The sequence below is a fragment of the Oryctolagus cuniculus genome, chromosome 9, assembly GCF_051225735.1.
Source record: "Oryctolagus cuniculus isolate XC-2025 breed Fujian yellow rabbit chromosome 9, ASM5122573v1, whole genome shotgun sequence".
Classification (NCBI taxonomy): Eukaryota; Metazoa; Chordata; class Mammalia; order Lagomorpha; family Leporidae; genus Oryctolagus; species Oryctolagus cuniculus.
The window spans coordinates 10,057,746-10,075,522 of record NC_142875.1 but is presented as its reverse complement, the minus strand read 5'-3'; the positions used below and the strand labels follow the sequence as shown (position 1 = coordinate 10,075,522).

Below are 17,777 nucleotides of genomic sequence, written 5' to 3'. Positions count from 1 at the left end.
GAATCTGTAAATTACTTTTGAAAGAATGGACATTTTGATGATATTGATTCTTCCAATTCATGAACATGGGAGATTTTTCCTTTTTTTTTTTTTTTGTATTTTCTTTATTTATTTTTTTAATGTTTTGTAATTCTCATTGTAGAGGTCTTTGACATCCTTGGTTAAATTTTTTCCAAGGTATTGAATTTTTTTTTTTTAAGCGGTTATGAATGGGATCGATCTTAGAAGTTCTTTCTCATCCATGGCATTGTCTGTGTATACAAAGGCTATTGATTTTTATGTATTGATTTTATATCCTCCTACTTTACCAAACTCTTCTATGAGTTCCAGTATTCTCTTAGTGGAGTTCTTTGGATCCCCTAAATAAAGAATCATATCATCTGCAAATAGGAATATTTTAACTTTTTCCTTCCCAATTTGTATCCCTTTAATTTCTTTTTCTTGCCCAATGGCTCTGGCTAAAACTTCCAAAATTATATTGTATAGCAGTAGTGAGAGTGGGAATCCTTGTCTGGTTCCAGATCTGAGTGTGAATTCTTCCAGCTTTTCCCCACTCAGTAGGATGCTGGCCATGGGTTTGTCATAAACTGCCTTGATTTTGTTGAGGAATTTCATTCTATACCCAATTTGCTTAAGGTTTTCATTATGAAAGGATGTTGTATTTTATCAGATGCCTTCTCTGCATCTATTGAAATAATCATATAGTTTTTGTTCTTCAGTTTGTTAATACGATGCATCACATTGATTGATTTGCGAATGTTGAAGCATCCCTGCATACAAGGGTAAATCCTGCTTGGTCTGGGTGAATGATCATTCTGATGTGTTGTTGGATACGATTGGCTAGAATTTTGTTGAAGATTTTTGCATCTATGTTTATCAGGGAAATTGGTCCGTAATTCTCCTTCTCCCTTGCATCTTTTTTCAGGTTTAGGAATTAAGGTGATGCTGGCTTCATAGAAAGAATTTGCAAGGATTCCCTCCCTTTCAATTGTTTTGAATAACTTGAGAAGAATTGGAGTTAGTTCTTCTTTAAATGTTTGATAGGATTCAACTGTGAAGCCATCTGGTCCTGGGCTTTTCTTTGTTGGAAGAGTGTTTATTACTCAATTTCTGTCTTGGTAATGGGTCTGGTTAGGTTTTCTATGTCTTCATGGCTTAATTTAAGTAGGTTGTATGTGTCCAGGAATCTATGCATTTCTTGTAGGTTTCACAGTTTGTTGGATTACTAACTCTGTAGTGATTTCTGATGACTCTTTATTTCTGTGGTGTCTGTTGTTACATTCCCTTTTTCATCTCTGATTTTATTGATTTGGATCTTCTCCTTTTTTCGGTTAGTTGGGCCAGTGGTGTGTCAATTTTGTTTATTTTTTCAAAAAACCAGCTCTTCGTTTTGCTTTTGTATTTTTTGTTTCAATTTTGTTAATTTCTTCTCTAATTTTAATTATTTCTCTTCTAGTTTTGTTTGGTTTGCTGCTGTTTTTCTATATCCTTAAGATGCATTGATAGCTCATTTATTTGGTGCATTTCCAATTTTTTGATGTAGGCACCAGTTGCTATAAACTTTCCTCTTAACACTGTTTTTGCTGTATTATGTTTTATTGTTTTCATTTGTTTCCAGAAATTTTTTTATTTCTCTTTTAATTTCATCTATGACCCACTGTTCATTCAGGAGCATGTTTTTCAGTCTCCATGTGTTCACATATGTTCTGGAAATTCCTGAGTTACTGATTTCCAGCTTCGTCGCATTGCAGTCTGAGAAGACGCATGGTACAATTTCAGTTTTTTTGAATTTGCTGAGACTTGCTTTATGGCCTAGTATGTGGTCAATTCTAGAGAAAGTTCCCTGCACTTTTGAGAAGAATGTATATTCTGCAACTGTAGAATGAAAAGTTCTGTAGATATATTAAGTACATTTGGTCTATAGTGTCAATTCATTCTGCTATTTCCTTGCTGACTTTCTGTCTGGTTGGATCTGTCCATTGCTGAAAGTGGGGTATTGAAATCTCCCATTTCTATTGTATTTGAGTCTATGTCTCCATTTAGATCCCTTAACATTTCTTTTAAATAGCCAGGTGCCCGTAATTAGTTGGGTGCGTATACATTTATAAATATTACATCTTCTTGTTGAATTGATCCTTTAATCATTACATAGTACCCTTCTTTATCTCTTTTAACAGTTTTTGTGTTAAAGTCTATTTTGTCTGATGTTAGGATGGCTAACCAGCTCTTTTTAGGTTTCTGTTAGTATGGAATATTTTTTTCCATTTTTCACTTTCAGTCTGCCTGCATCTTTTTGGTGAGATGTGTTTCTTTTAAGCAGCAAATAGATAAGTCTTTTAAGCAGCAAATAGATAAGTCTTTTTTTTTTTAATCCATTCAGCCAGTATGTGTCTTTTAAATGGAGAATTGAGGCCTTTTACATTCAAGGTGACTATAGATAAGTAATGACTTTGCCCTCCCATTTTTCTATAAAGATTCCTATTTTTCTTACTTTGGATTTCCTTAGTACTTCTACTGGGATATTTTCTTCCTTTACCTTCTTTCCTAGTGATGACCATGTTTCTGTGTTTATGTGTGCAGCACATCCTTAAATATCTTCTGCAGTGCTGGATGGGTAGTGACATTTTCTTTCAGTTTCTGTTTGTCATGGAAGGTCTTCATTTCACCACCCTTCATAAATGAGAGCTTTGCAGGATATAGTACTCTAGGTTGACAGTTCTTTTCTGTTAAGACTTGGAATATATCTCATCCTTCTCTCCTAGTCTGTAGGGTTTCTGATGAGAAGTCTGCTGTGAGTCTAATTGGAGATTCTCTGAAAGTAATCTGTCGTTTCTCTCATGCACATTTTAGAATCTTTATTTTTTTCTGTGAATAGTTTGATTACAATGTCTCATTGTGAAAGTCTTTCCTAGTCATGTCTATTAGGAGTTCTGTGTGCTTTCTGTACTTGGATGTCCCTTTCTTTCTCCAAATTAGGGAAATTTTCTGTCATTATTTCACTAAAAAGACCTTCTAATCCTTTCTCTCTTTCCACACCTTCAAGAACTCCTAGAACCCATACGTTGGGTCGGTCGTTTGATAGTAGCCTGTAGATTACCAATAGGTTTTTTCAGTAGTTCTAATTTCTCTTCCTTGCGTTTGGTCTGAATGTATGATTACCTGTGCTTTTTCTTGTAAGTCGAATATTCATTCTTCTGCTTCACTGATTCTGTTGTTAAGGCTTCCCACTGCATTTTTTATTTGTCTATTGAATTCTTCATTTCTAAGATATCATTTTGATTTCTCTAAGATCTCAATTTTGTGGGAGAAATCTTTCATGTTATGCATGCATTTCATTAGTTTATACATTTTCTTCTGATTACCTCTAAGTAATCCTATGATCAGTTTTTGTAATTCCTTTTCTGGCATTTCTTCAAACTCATCATCTTAATCTAATATTGAAGTGTGTTCTTTTGGGGACATCATCTTGTCTTCCTTATTCTTGTTTCTTCAATTCTTGTGTTTTTAATTCAGCATTTGTGGAGATATTTATTAGTTTCTTATTTGTTTTTGCACTGTGGTGGCCTTTATCTCTGTACTATTCCTCTGTAGATTAGTGGAGTGTCTGCTTTCAGTGAGTACCTAGAGGCATGTGGTGGGTGTGGCCAGGAAGCTCTGTTCAGCTCTCCAAGGTGAATGGCATGTCTGAGGTGACACACCCAGGTTTGGCCTGATAAGTCTCCTGCGTTTTTGTTTGTTTGTTTGTTTGTTTGTTTTTTATCAGAGAGGAGGTTTGTTCTTGTCTGTTCTTGTAGACTCAGCTGAGCTCCTCTCCACAAAGGAGACCAGTACCTGGGTGCTAGTCCCAGTGGGTAATTATTTGTCCACTGTGCCACAAGGGCCACATAGAGGATCTGTGCAGTCCTCAGTGTAAGCTCAGGTTCCCCAGCAGTGCCCCTTACCAGGTAAACAGGGAGCCCTGAGCTTGTGGAGCCTCCCACAGTGACTGCCCAAAGTCCCAGCCACACCCTGAGTCTTCCCACTCAGCCTCAGTGTTTTCACAGTCCCGGCACACAAGCCTCCAACAGTCACAAGCACCCAGCCGCCTGTCTTATTCTCCCCACCAGACTCAGGAGTCTCCACTTGGCTGGTTGCTGGGTGTGGACACAAGCTGGTGCAGCTGTTATGTATGTCCAAAATGGCACCTTGTCTCTATCAGTTTGTTACAGGTTGCAGTTGCAGAGTGATTGGGGAGGGAGAAAATGTGCCCCTGCTTTGTGTTTTCTCCTCTAGTTTGGCAGTTACACTATCCCCCATGGGACTCCAAACCAGATTCCCTCTAGGCTCTTCTGCCACTTTTTTGCCAGTGGCTTGGGCTGCTGCAGTCCGGTCTCACCTCACCCTCCAAGGCTGTTATGGAAGCTGTCAGCTGCTGGGGTCCTTAGTTGTGCATGTCCGTGCCCTCCACGTAGGTCCACTGTGGCGCTCCAATTTGCATAGTGTTTCCTCTGCTATTTTCTCGCTAACTCTTCCCTGGGACTACACTCCCTACTTTTGCAAAACCATCTTCTCCGAGACTAGAGCAGCAAGCTCCCTCCCTACTCCACCATCAATCCTTTCCCAAAACAGATATATTTCTTCTGAGGATATCAGAGGAAATGCAAGATTTCCCTTGTTACATGTAATTGTGTAAGGGCAAAATAATAAATAGCAAAACCTAGGAATTAAAGCAACAAACTGAACAGGATCCACTACAGTCTGTTAATTGCATACTTGGTAACAGTGGAACTGTTGCAGTATCTGTATCCTTTTGAGGATAATCAGGCTGGACTCATTCTTTAAATATCCTTTTAAGAATCAACCTTTTCAAAGAACTAACAAGGTGAGCTACTTAGAGAAGGACTCTGCCAGAGACCTTTTCTTCTAGGTGAGGGTCTTGGGAACACCTGGTCCAAACCCCTGACTAACTTTGTGGTTGAGAACCTGGGCCAAGCAGACTGCTTGGAGTAAGAAAAGCTTTGGAGACTGTCAAGGCTGGGTTCAGATCCAGACTCTGCCATATACTGACAGTTCACTGGGGCAGGTTTGTTACTTTTTTGTTTATTAAATATTTATTTTTATCTGAACAGCAGAGTTACAGAGATGGGGGCAGAGGGCAGAGGCAGTGAGAGAGGTCTTCCATCCACTGGTTCACTCTCCAAATGACTGCAACAGCCTAGCTTAAATCAATCCAAAGCCAGGACCCAGAAGATCTCCCACACAGATGCAGGGGCCCAAGGACTTAGTCCGTGTTCCATTGGTTTCTCAGGAACATTAGCAGGAGTTGGATAGGAAGTGGAATAACCAGAACTCAAGCTTCCATATGGGATGCCAGCATTGCAGGTGGCAGCTTTACCCACTGTGCCACAACACTGGCCCCAATTCTCTGAACTTTATGTTTCAGCTAAAATGCTGTTTGCTGTAAGAATTGGATTGTTAGCCAGCGCCGCGGCTCACTAGGCTAATCCTCTGCCTTGCGGCGCCGGCACACCTGGTTCTAGTCCCGGTCGGGGCGCCGGATTCTGTCCCGGTTGCCCCTCTTCCAGGCCAGCTCTCTGCTGTGGCCAGGGAGTGCAGTGGAGGATGGCCCAGGTGCTTGGGCCCTGCACCCCATGGGAGACCAGGATAAGTACCTGGCTCCTGCCATCAGATCAGCGCGGTGCGCCGGCCGCAGCAGCCATTGGAGGGTGAACCAACGGCAAAGGAAGACCTTGCTTTCTGTGTCTCTCTCTCTCTCACTGTCCACTCTGCCTGTCAAAAAAAAAAAAAAAAAAAAAAAGAATTGGATTGTTAGTGTTGAGATTACATTCATTCACTTGACACTTCTTCAGGAGGGTAGAATCAGAGGTATTGAACAGCTGTGGGGTACCATTCACACAAGCGCCCTGGAATTGTAGAATTCAAAGATCTGTTAAAATATGCACTAATATTAAAGAGTAAAGTCAGTGTTCACTTAATATTGAATTTGGTATTTGGTGGTAAATGTCAGTAATTACTTATAATGTCCTAATTATGATTTGTTTAGGTTGTTATTGAAGATAGTTATATATATAAATAAATTTATGAAATTAGAATAAAAATAGTTCATTTAACAGTCTTAGATTAGAAATGTACTACAGGGGAGGGGTTTGACTGAGCAGTTACGATGCTGCCTGGGGCATGCACATCCCACATGAGCGTTCCTGGGTTTGAATCCCAGCTCCACTTCGGATTCTAGCTTCCATTGCTACTTAGGCTTCCCTGGGAGGCAGAAGGTGAGTACTTGTGCTTCTGCCACCCACCTGAGAGATGCAGATTAAATCAGTTCTGGCTGTTATAAGCATTTGGGCAATGAACAGGTCCCTCTCCCTCCCCCCCTCCCCCTCCCCCTCCCCCTCTCCCCCTCCCCCCTCCCCCTCCCCCTCCCCCTCCCTCTCCCTCTGTTGTGTATGTCTGTCTCTCTCTGCCTGTGTCTCTCTCTCTCTTTCTCTCTCTCTCTCTTTCCCTTCCCATCCCTCGGGGGGGGGGGGGGTAAAGAGGGGGAGGGAGGTGCCTTTCAAGTAAATAAATCTAATATTAAAATCAGCAAGAAATGCACTACAGATGATGTCTATTTCAGATATTTAGAAATGTCATCATAACAGATTTGTATGTTCTAAGCAACTAATTAGGTTTTGAGAGCTCCATGCCTCCTCATCCCTGAGAACCAGAGAGCTGAAGTATGCTTCAGTTGCCTTGAATTAGAACATCAGGTACTCTCTAGATAAGCTGTTACATTTGTTTCACCATGATTTTGGCTTAGCTCCAAACTGTGCCTCAAAGTGAAGCTAAGTATTTTCTAATGGTCATACTTTATAGAAGCAAGCAGGACACAAATAGACCTGGAGGGAAAGGTTAGGAAGAATTGTAAGTTATTAGAATTTGGGTATAATAACAAACAGAGGTTTCCAAAATTGCAATCCTCTTCCTTTTATCAGGTGTTAATTTTCAGATAAAATAGGAGGAAGCTCAGAGGGATTTTTAAAGGCACCTATGAGAATAACTCTTTGTACATCTATGGACAGCTTGCTGTTTCCTGATGTTTGCAGCATGATGATTGTTTACTTGAATACCAATTTATTTATTTAATATGGAAAATATTCTATCCTGCTAGCCTTACTAATATTGTCATTCTTTGTTTTTAAGAAAATATACAGATTTTATTTGTAATATTTCTTTCGCTAAACAAGCAGGCCATTTTAAAACTTCTTTATATACATTTTAAGTCTTAACCATTTTAAAGCTTTCTTTTCTTTCCTTCTCTTTGCAGAAGTGACAGTGTGTTCGTGTTCTTCGGAGGTGTCAGCCAAGTTTGTTCTTCATGCTGTACAGCTTGTGAAGCAAAGAGCGTATCGAAGTCATGAGTTCTATAAGTTCTGTTCCCTTCCAGAGAAAGGGACACTCACTGAAGCTTTTCCTGTCCTAGTAAGTTTGAACAACTTGGAGTCACAAACAATTTCTTTTGCTTTTTGGTATGGGTCAACACTGATTAAATCTGATGTTATATGTTGTATTTAGAGGACATTGAGACTTTACATTTTGTTATTGTTAAATAAATGAAGTAGGAAGATAAATCTAATTAACATACTTGAAAGCAAGTCTGATGTTAATATTCGTGTCTTTTTAACTCTTGAATAATTTAGTCAAAGAGAAGTGCTAGTTGATAGATTCTGACACCTTGTGACTGATCTAGATTGTTGCCTTAGGTTATTTCCTTATTTAAGAGTTTTCTACATCTCACATAAGTTCATTTGTTAATGCCCTTTTGTTGAGAATCCATGAGGTTAATTCATTTTGTAGGTGAAACTGCTGCTGCTTCATGTTTAAGTTTTCCTGAATAATGGAAGATTGCCATCCACTCATACCTTCACAGTTGGAAATGATGACTAGTGCATCCTCCATAGAAAAGGAGTGTGCTGATGTCGTCTGTTAAACTCCTACTTTGTGTTTTCAGTTGCTCCCATGGCTACTAGTTAGTTTCATTTGTGTTCTGGATGTCAGTCTCACATAGTTCTTAAACTTCCTCATGTGCTAATTACTAGAAAACTTGATTTAAAACTCAGTGCCAGGAGTAGTTTTTCTTTATTTATTATTTTACTTTTCAGTAAGAAGGAAGACTAAGTGAACATTACTTCATTTTGCTTTGGTTCCCAAGAAGCAGCCGTGGCTGTTGAATATGCCTTACAGAGTCATCCTTTCTCTTGTCATTATTCTCAGTTGTTTTTCTTTTGGTCCTAGTTTTTCATTCCACTTTGTTTTCCCACTGTATTTTATTATGTGTGCTTTCAAAAGCTGCCTTGTATCTCTTCTGACCAGAATTGCAGAATTCTATATAAATGACTATGTATGTCAATGCCAGCACTCTGTCTATACAAGCATGGCTAGTCTGTCTATTATCCTTGCTGGTAGAAGTTCTTTGAGTTTTATTGCTTTAAAATAGAAAAAGTTTGAAAGTATAGAATGCTTCTGAAATAGCTAATATTTTACATTCTGAAATATGAGCAAAATTGAGATTTTTGTACTATGATTTACTTCTATTTGTAGGGTGGAAAAGCAATTGAATTCTGCATTGCTCGTTGGTGGGCAAGTCTCAGTGATGTCAATATCGATTATACCATTTCTTTCCATGGGATAGTGTGTACTGCTCCTCAGTTAAACATTGTAAGTCCTACAGCATTTCCATTATTTTGAATGTCAATTATTTGTATTATTGAAAAATTATTTCATTGGTTATATTTAAACTTTAGTAGAGAAATTTTCACTGCTTCTGAAAAATAATAGTAACCTTTGTTCATGGATACTTACACACTTTATACTATATACTTTTATTTTTTTAAGTACAAATTATTTATTTTCAGTAAAATATGGGGCATTAATTTGATACATATTCTTTGTAGCATGCATCAGAAGGAATCAACCGTTTTGATGTCCAGTCCTCCTTGAAATATGAAGATCTGGCTCCTTGTATAACTTTGAAGAGCTGGGTCCAAACATTACGGTATGACTCAGATATGTTGTCGGGGACAGATCTTGTATTCTTTGGAAAGAGTAATTTTTTTACCTTTGTTTTTTAATGTTTATTATTTTCATCTACTTGGAAAAAGCAAGAGAGAGTGAGATCTCCCATCCACTGCTTCACTCCTTAAATGCCCACAATAGCTAGGACTGGGCCAGACCCAGAAACTGCAAACATGTCTCCTGCATAGTCATCAGGGGCCCAGGCACCTGATTCATCATCTGCTGCCTCCCAGGATCCATTACCAGGAAGCTAGATCTGAAGCAGAGTAGTAGGGACTGGAACCAGCAGCACTCCGGTATGGGATGCGGTAATCCCAAGTGGCCAGTTAACCCACTGCGTGACAGTGCCCATCCAGAGTCATTGTTTGAATCCATCTGAGTACTGGAGATAAAAATTCATTACTTCTTGCCTGGGCATCCTCACTTTGTCTTAAGATGAAGCCCAGCAACAGCTTCCAGCCTCACTGTCCCTCTTGACTGGCAGCATTAAGAATGGCAAATAGGTGATCCCAGTTATGAGTGGTTAGGATCAGTGGGCATTAACCTTTTTATTTTTTGCTATAAAGTAATCAGTTAGCATTCTGTCTGATATTATTATGTGAATCCTTACCTGATCATTTTCAGAAATTGCAATACTGGAAAGTTTCTTGAATGGTAGAAATTGAAGCAGTTAAATATTTTTGCCATAGCAGCTTCTCTATGAAAGCAGGGCCATGACCTGTGCTCACATATTCACTACATTATAAAAGATACATGGTTTTTGTTTAATCTGACTGTAATTTACATCGACATGAAGCCAAGTAATAAATGCATTAAGATAACCAATTGGAGGCAGGTGTTTTGGTGCAGTGGGTTAAGCTGCCCCTTGAGATGCCCACATCCCTTATGGAGGTTCTGGTTCAAGTCCCAGCTACTCTGCATCCACTCTGACTTCCTAATGCATCTTGGCAGGCTGAAGATGGCCCAAGTGCCTGGGCCCCTGCTGCCCATGTTTAGACCAGGGTAGAGTTCCAGGTTCCTGGTTTGGGACTGGCCTTTCTTTAGCTGTTACGGGCATTTGAAGAGTCAAGCAGCAAATGAGAGTCTCAGTCTCTCTCCCTCCCTCTTTCCTTCCTTCCCTCCCACCCCCTTTTTCTCTCTCCATGTGTGTGCATGTGCTTGTGTCACTCTGCCTTTCAAGTAGATAAAAATAAATATAACTTTCTTTTAGGGAGATAACCAATTAGAGATGGTAGTGAGCGATAGGGTAATGTCTAGATACACGACCTCCTAGAATTATGAGTAAAATTAAAACTTTCAACCTTTGAAGATAGAATAAATTGTGTCATCATCCTGCCCTAAATTTCAGCAATTGGAAGTAAATTTAAAGGAATAGATTATTATATTTTACTGACATTATTAACTATGTTAAAAAATTTACTTTCCCAATCTCAGTAAATTCCTCTGTAAAATCTGTACCTTAATAGCTTACTTCAGAGAGTACTAAAAAGATAAAGTACCCTGGGTCAGGATGAGGGCTTGCTGTGGTCCTTGGAATGTGGGGAGCAGTAGCTGGCCTGGTGAGGTCCATGATGTGCCCACACAGCACTGTTGGTGGTATGCACAGCAGGATACAAATCAGAACCTGTTTTCTAGCACTGTCAGTATTATTATCCTACTGTTGGGATTTGGTTGTATTAAGAACTGTTTGCAGGGCCAGTGCTATGCTGTAACTGGTTAAAGCCCCGGCCTGTAGCATATTCCATATGGGTACCGGTTCGGGTCCCAGCTGCTCCACTTCCGATCCAGCTCCCTTCTAATGCACCTGGGAAAGCAACAGAGGATGGCCCAAATCCTTGGGCCCCTTCACCCAGATGGGAGACCTGGAAGAAGCTCCTGGCTCCTGGCTTCAGATCTATTCAGCTCCGGCTATTGTGGCCATTTGGAGAGTGAACTAGCAGATGGACGACCTCCCTCTCTCTGTCTGTCTCTCCTTCTCTCTGTAACTCTGTCTTTCAGATAAATAAATCTTAAACAAAAAATAAAAAAGCTGTTTGCAACATTTGAAAATGCTTTTATTGTGGAAATATTTCCTTTGTCATATTTATTGCAAAATTTAACTATATATGTTGGTACGATTTTTTCAAAAAATTATACAAGTTAATAATTAAGATGCTATGAAATCTAAGAAGGACAGTTTTCAGGAATATTAATCTATCTCTTTTTGCAATATGTTATATAAATTTTCTTTCCTATAATTTTGTCTCATTAAATAAACTCTAGAATCAAATCAGTTTTTAATTGCCTCATTACAGCCCAGTGAGTGCAAAAACAAAGCCCTTAGGATCAAGAGATGTTTTGCCAAATAATCGCCAACTTTATGAGATGATTCTGACATACAACTTTCATCAAGTAAGCACCTAGTAGAGTATACTCTTACCTATATAGTGTTTTGTTTATGAATAATAAAATCACAAGTGGAAGGACGGGATATGGTAAATGAGATATAATCAAGTACCTAATACTGCTTAATTCAGAATCATTCTTCAACAAATTATGATTTGTAATTATTTAAGTACCATTCATCTGTGAAGTCATAAAGTGTAATTTAATGGTGACCTAGCCTTCGAGCGTCAGGTTTTATAGTCACCTGTACCTGCCTAGTGATGCCATCTGACCAAGGGATGGTTGGATGTCTTACATGCCCCCCACTTGCTAAATAAGGTACTGGAGCAGATGGCTTTCTGTGAAGCAGACCTTGGAAAAGTGGAGAAAAGAGCAGGCTAGCTCCTAGTTGAGATGACTGGTAAAAGTAATGAAACTGCAGTTAAATGCTGAATCAAAGAACTGTTATAGAATCAATGAGAATTCAATAAAGATATTATTGAAGCACAATATGAATTTGTTTTTACTTTGATGGAAATGTTTGATTTCTGTGAATTGCTAGATTTCTATATATATAAAGTGGTAGAGGTTTAGGAAAACAGAAGAGAGTGTCACAAAGGTTGTAGAAACTCTCATTATACTGCTTTATGAATGAGTACAGATATCTAGGCTTATACTTTTTAAAGTCTGTAAAGTAGAAGTGCCTTTATTAGCGCCAAAATAGTAGATGTTCTGCATTTTCAAAATGTTTTCAAGAACTTTTAGTATATTTTTGTTAAAAATTTATGTCAATAATATTAAAAATTTATAGTAGAAATCATACATAAAGTATGTCAAGTAACCATTCTTATCTTTTTATAGCCCAAGAGTGGGGAAGTAACTCCAAGTTGCCCACTACTTTGTGAATTATTGTACGAATCAGAATTTGACAGCCAACTGTGGATTATTTTTGACCAGAACAAAAGACAGATGGGTTCAGGAGATGCCTATCCACATCAGGTATAACAGAATTAAAGACACTATTTCCTGAACTCATGAATTTCTGACTTTTATTGTAATATTAGTGGTTTTATACACCGTGATTTTGCATTTAGTGCCTTTACAAACCCCAAGGAGCTCCATTGTTGAAAGACAGCATGACAGCTTCTCTGCATGCATCTGAGCTGAAGCCCACTTGGGGGCAAAGGGGACAAGGACAAGTGGAGGTGCTGGGTGGCGTAGCTTTTTGTGTGTAGTATTTCTGCTTCCTGCACACTACTTTCAACTGTCTGAAGTGGAAAGCAAATCATCTGAGATGCATGAGCACCGTGAAATGATCCCAGGTCTGAGTGAGATTTACCAGAAGCACTGCAGTAGTGGCCACTGTCTGCAGTTTATTAGAACTTGCAGGTTGAAAGTACATGACAACACCGTCTTGTGCTATCACATTGAAGGGAAAAATTTTTTAGCCATATAATTTAGAGAAATTTTATCCAAGAGTGAAATATTAAAAGGAAGTAGATGAAGTAGATAGTTCCTGTAGTTTTATGCAGAATAATGAAAATAATTTATATAAGTTTTAAGTTAGCCAATCAAAAAATGAGATTTTTTTTTCTCAAAGCAAGTAGTATTGTATCTCAGTACATACTGGATTTGTGCAGTGCTGTTATGTTGGTGACTGTTTACATCTTCTCAGAAGAAACTGCTGATGCAAAATACAGCATCCCATTTTGTTATACATATTATATAGGGTCAAACACAGATTTCTATTCCTTGGTCTCTGTTGACTTCCTTTTTTTCTGTAATGAGGGAGGTGACATTCTGGTTATAAAAAGACGTCAAATGTATACAGTCATGTATGTATATTCATATTAGATATTATTTAGAACCCCAGTTTTACTAATTTTTGACACTTTGTGTGTGTCTTAGATGACCCACAAATTAGAAAATGTTTGCTTGTGACAGACTTGAGTAGATACTGGTTGAGCTTACAATATCAGTATGTCCTGTTGTAAAAGGAACAGCTTTGGAGTCAGACCTTTTTTGAGTTCCCTGACACTTTTCTGTGTGGCCTTAGTCAAGTCACTTGATGTCCCCTGTCCTGTTCACTAGCCAGCATGTGGCTAACTTTGTGTGTGTGTGTGTGTGTGTAAATGTATGGATACTAGCTCACAATGTGTCTCACATTTTATAGGCACTCAGTCACTGTTGCTCTTTATCTTCTTGCTGTGGTTTCAGCTTACTTGGTTAAACTTACTTTAAATGTTTTTCTTTTTCAGTATTCTTTGAAATTGGAGAAAGGAGATTATACAATTCGACTACAGATTCGTCATGAGCAGATCAGTGATTTGGAGCGTCTTAAAGATCTCCCATTTATTGTTTCTCATAGGTTGTCTAATACCTTGAGCTTAGATATTCATGAAAATCATAGCCTTGCACTTCTAGGAAAGAAGAAATCAAGCAATTTGACATTACCTCCCAAATATAACCAGCCATTCTTCGTTACTTCCTTGCCTGATGATAAGTGAGTGATAATGTCACATTTACTTAATGCTCATCTTATGTACACTGTAGTCTTTTTAATGTGAGTCCATTACATTAGGCTGAATTAATAGTATGTTTTCATGTATCATTTTAGGCTGAAGTTATTTCTTACTTTGATTTTTGAACTCTTAGCTATGGGAATGATTTCAGGGTGGAATTGTTTTGATGTTTTTCTCCTAAACTATCTTTGTGAAACTTCCATCTTTGAATTCTTTTATTAGAATACCCAAAGGTGCAGGACCTGGATGCTACCTTGCAGGATCCTTAACATTATCAAAAACTGAACTTGGAAAGAAAGCTGTAAGTATTAGTTTTTTCACATTGAAATTACCTATTCTAAAATTTTCATTTCTTTAAAGATAGAAATTAATTCCACTTTGCACTTTGCAGAATGAGTAAAAGAGAAAATATCCTTGGAGAAAAAATATTTTTCATTATTTTTCATATTTTTCCCAAGTTGCTAGTGAAGGTAAATTAACTTTTGGTTGCCTTTTAAAATATGTCATATTTAGATATTAAGTATGTGTTTTCACAAGCCCAACTGTGGTGGAATGGCCCAGCTAAGTACTTGGGCCCTGAAACCATCCTGACTTATCTCACTACTATGCTTGAGCTTCCTGTGAAGCATGTAGATCCAAATCAAACATGGCTTAAGTGAATATCTTTAAAATTAGCATAGAATTTTAGCAACATAACAGTGAAAGGGATCTATAAATAGATGTGGTTCTTTTTGGGTGCTTCCAAACACCAGTCAGAACAATTACTACTAATGAAAAGTAAATTTTCACACTTGTATAGGCCTTTCTTTTGTTGGAATTTTACATAATTACATAAATGAGAGAGATTTTGGGGAAGCTGCCTTTTTATAATTTCAGTGTTTTTTATTAGAAATATGGTTGTTGTAGTTTAGAAACAAATGTTACAATTTTATAGGTACCTGTGTTAGTGCTTCTCCATCTGTGTGTTCATTATAAATTTATTATGTGAGTAGTGTTTATATAGACCTGTCATCTTTTGTCATATTACCATTTTAGCTCAATGCCAGTGAAAGTTTTCATTCCTAGAGTTCTACATTTCTCTTAGGCATTAGTTCTCACAAAGCAAAGTAAGTCTACCATCTAATGCTAGAGGCTATAAGTGCTGTTATCAAAATGAGTAGATCTCATACATGTTAAAAAATTGTCTTCACTTCTTGCCACTAATAAACCAAAAGCCATTCATTCACTGTCATTGAAGCATAATTTGGGAATTTGATGCTTAGAAAGAGCTGCCTTACACTAACATTCCTTAGGTGTCATTTCAGTTATACTACTAACACGTATGAGTACCTGCTTTACTATAATTTGAAGTTAATCATTAGTTAAAGATACTAGAATCTGTATATGGGCTGATTGAAGAGTTCCTGGTAGTCTTTCTCTGTAGATTTCATTTCATGGGAAGTGTAGCTGCTTCAGCTGTGGATTTTCCACCAGATGACAGGTGACTCTTGTGAAGAGTCTGCTTCCTTAGGAAGAGTATAACAGAAATGGCATTGCTAGTCAAAGTGGGACTTTAGGATTTCAGATGTAGTACTTGGCTGTGTTGTTTCACTGGCAATTTTTGAAATCAAATTGTAAATGTGTGAGATTAAATTTGTTCATCAGAAGAGGCAGCAATAATCTGAACTTACGTTACAATTCTCATCACATTGTCTGTTTAATTTTTTCACAGCAGTTTGCATTTCTTATGTGTTTGGTAGTTGGGATAGTAACTGTTAGTTTTACTGTACTTTGAATTTCTCAGTATCTAAATGATGCTTTTTATAAAACTACATAGGCTTGTGTGATTAGTATGACATACTTTAAAATCAAAATCTATAGATCATCACCTAAATATACTGTCTTTAAAACTTTTTATAAACAGATTTTGATCTAATAGCTTTTTGAAATAAAAGGTTGAAAAACATTTTTCCCTAGAGTTAATGTATTTGGGTGCATTTTTCTTTTAAAAATGAAGTGGCAATTTTGCTTTTTAAGAGCATGCCATTTTGATCATAGACTTGACCCTCCTAAGTGCTGTGACGCATACAAGTGGAACATAAACTGGAAGAAAGTTAGAGGAGGTGTCTCCATCCTGTGTAGACTGTGCATGTTTTCTTACAGAATGTCCTTCTAACTCCCAGGGGCAGTCTGCTGCAAAACGACAAGGAAAATTTAAAAAGGTACTGATTGTCAGTTCTTAAAAAAGATGTCTTAAAACCTGATTTACATAGTAGTTAAACTTTTTTTTATGTCACTATTATAAATCTTTTTTAAAAAATCTCTTTGTTTCCTTTCTTTACGTTCTGCAGTATAGTGCTCTTAGCGACGCTAAGCTATAGATATGCTGATTTTCTAAGGATTTTTTTAATCAGAAATTGCTGGAAGTCCATTGTTTCCTATGTATAGAAACATTTCTTATAATATCAAGTAATAGATGAAATTTTCAATACTCAAAATCCTAGAGAGATGAATTTGATTTTTTAGGTGTGTAAGCCAAAACACTTAATTGTTTTAAAGTTTAAAGGCATTTTAAATTGAATAATTTGATTAATAAAATAGTCTGCATTTTTTAAGTGATGTTTATTTTGTTCTTTTTTTTTTATTATTCAAAAGTCAAACTTACAGAGAGAAGTCTAGGCAGAGAGAGAGAGAGGTCTCCCATCTGTTGGTTCACTCCCCAGTTGGCCACAATGGCCAGAGCTGCACTGATCTGGAGCCAGGAGTCAGAAACTTCTTCCGGGTCTCCCATGTGGATGCAGGGGCCCAAGCACTTGGGCCATCTTTTTTTTTTTTTTTTGACAGGCAGAGTTAGACAGTGAGAGAGACAGAGAAAGGTCTTTCTTCCATTGGTTTACCCCCCAAATGGCCGCTAAGGCCGGCACTCGGTGCTGATCTGAAACCAGGAGCCAGGTGCTTCCTCCTGATCTCTCATGTGGGTGCAGGGCCCAAGCACTTGGGCCATCCTCCACTGCACTTCTGAGCCACAGCAGAGAGCTAGACTGAAAGAGGAGCAACCAGGACAGAATCCAGCACCCCAACCAGGATTAGAACCTGGGGTACCAGCACCACAGGCAGAGGATTAGCCTAGTGAGCCGAGGCGCTGGCCTTGGGCCGTCTTCTACCGCTTTCCCAGGCCATAGCAGAGAACTAGATCAGAAGTGGAGTAACCGGTTCTCGAACCCGCGCCCATATGGGATGCGGGCACTGCAGGCAGCAGCTTTACTGCTACACCACAGCGTTGGCCCCTATTTCATGTTCTTAACATCTGTCCTAGTTCTGAAAAGGCAGAGATAAAAAGAGCAGTGGACAGAGCAAGAGCAGAAGTAAGGACCGCTGGCCCAAATTAAAGCTTAACACCAGGGTCACAACAGATTGAAGGCATAACTCGCACGTGGTCTGGTTGACTTCCCTACACTTTATTATACAGTCTTTGATGGAGTGCTGTAGACACAGTTGACTCGGAAAAGAAAGTTCCTGTTTCACATAGCATAGAGACAGGAATGCACATTAGATGAGCTGTCTGCTGAAGACTGAGTGACATCATTCAGCATAAAGAGAGCTAATGACATGCAACTAGAGATCGCCATTTTATAATAGATAAAACTCCTATATTAAGTATCTTCTGAAGCAGTGACAGGCACTTTGTTCAAATGAAATGCACCACTAGAAATTCATCTTTCCAGATAAAGCACTCTGTAAAGACCAGCTGTTTCAGCTGGGTGTCTTGATCCATTTGAGGACCATGTAAATTCATTTAATGGAACAAAATCACCATTAAAAGAAAAAACAAAATAGGAAATGTCAGTTCACTGACTC

At 38.2% G+C, this 17,777-nt stretch overlaps 1 protein-coding gene across 4 annotated transcripts in view; it reads left to right on the top strand.

Annotated features, from left to right (window-relative positions):
- TPP2 (tripeptidyl peptidase 2) overlaps positions 1 to 17,777 on the top strand; it is an 89,288-nt gene that overhangs the window by 52,535 nt on the left and 18,976 nt on the right. For 2 of the 4 annotated variants that reach the window (XR_011378714.2, XM_002713015.6), the window contains exons 17-24: positions 7,307 to 7,461; positions 8,581 to 8,697; positions 8,934 to 9,034; positions 11,349 to 11,445; positions 12,280 to 12,417; positions 13,677 to 13,921; positions 14,163 to 14,241; positions 16,103 to 16,141. Coding sequence is in view for 2 of the 4 variants with exons in the window: in XM_002713015.6 (XP_002713061.1) it covers positions 7,307 to 7,461; positions 8,581 to 8,697; positions 8,934 to 9,034; positions 11,349 to 11,445; positions 12,280 to 12,417; positions 13,677 to 13,921; positions 14,163 to 14,241; positions 16,103 to 16,141 (971 nt within the window). In the remaining 2 variants the exon portion in view is untranslated. The remainder of the gene's footprint in view (positions 1 to 7,306; positions 7,462 to 8,580; positions 8,698 to 8,933; positions 9,035 to 11,348; positions 11,446 to 12,279; positions 12,418 to 13,676; positions 13,922 to 14,162; positions 14,242 to 16,102; positions 16,142 to 17,777) is intronic. The other 2 variants (XR_011378715.2, XM_002713016.6) reach the window with 1 other exon arrangement.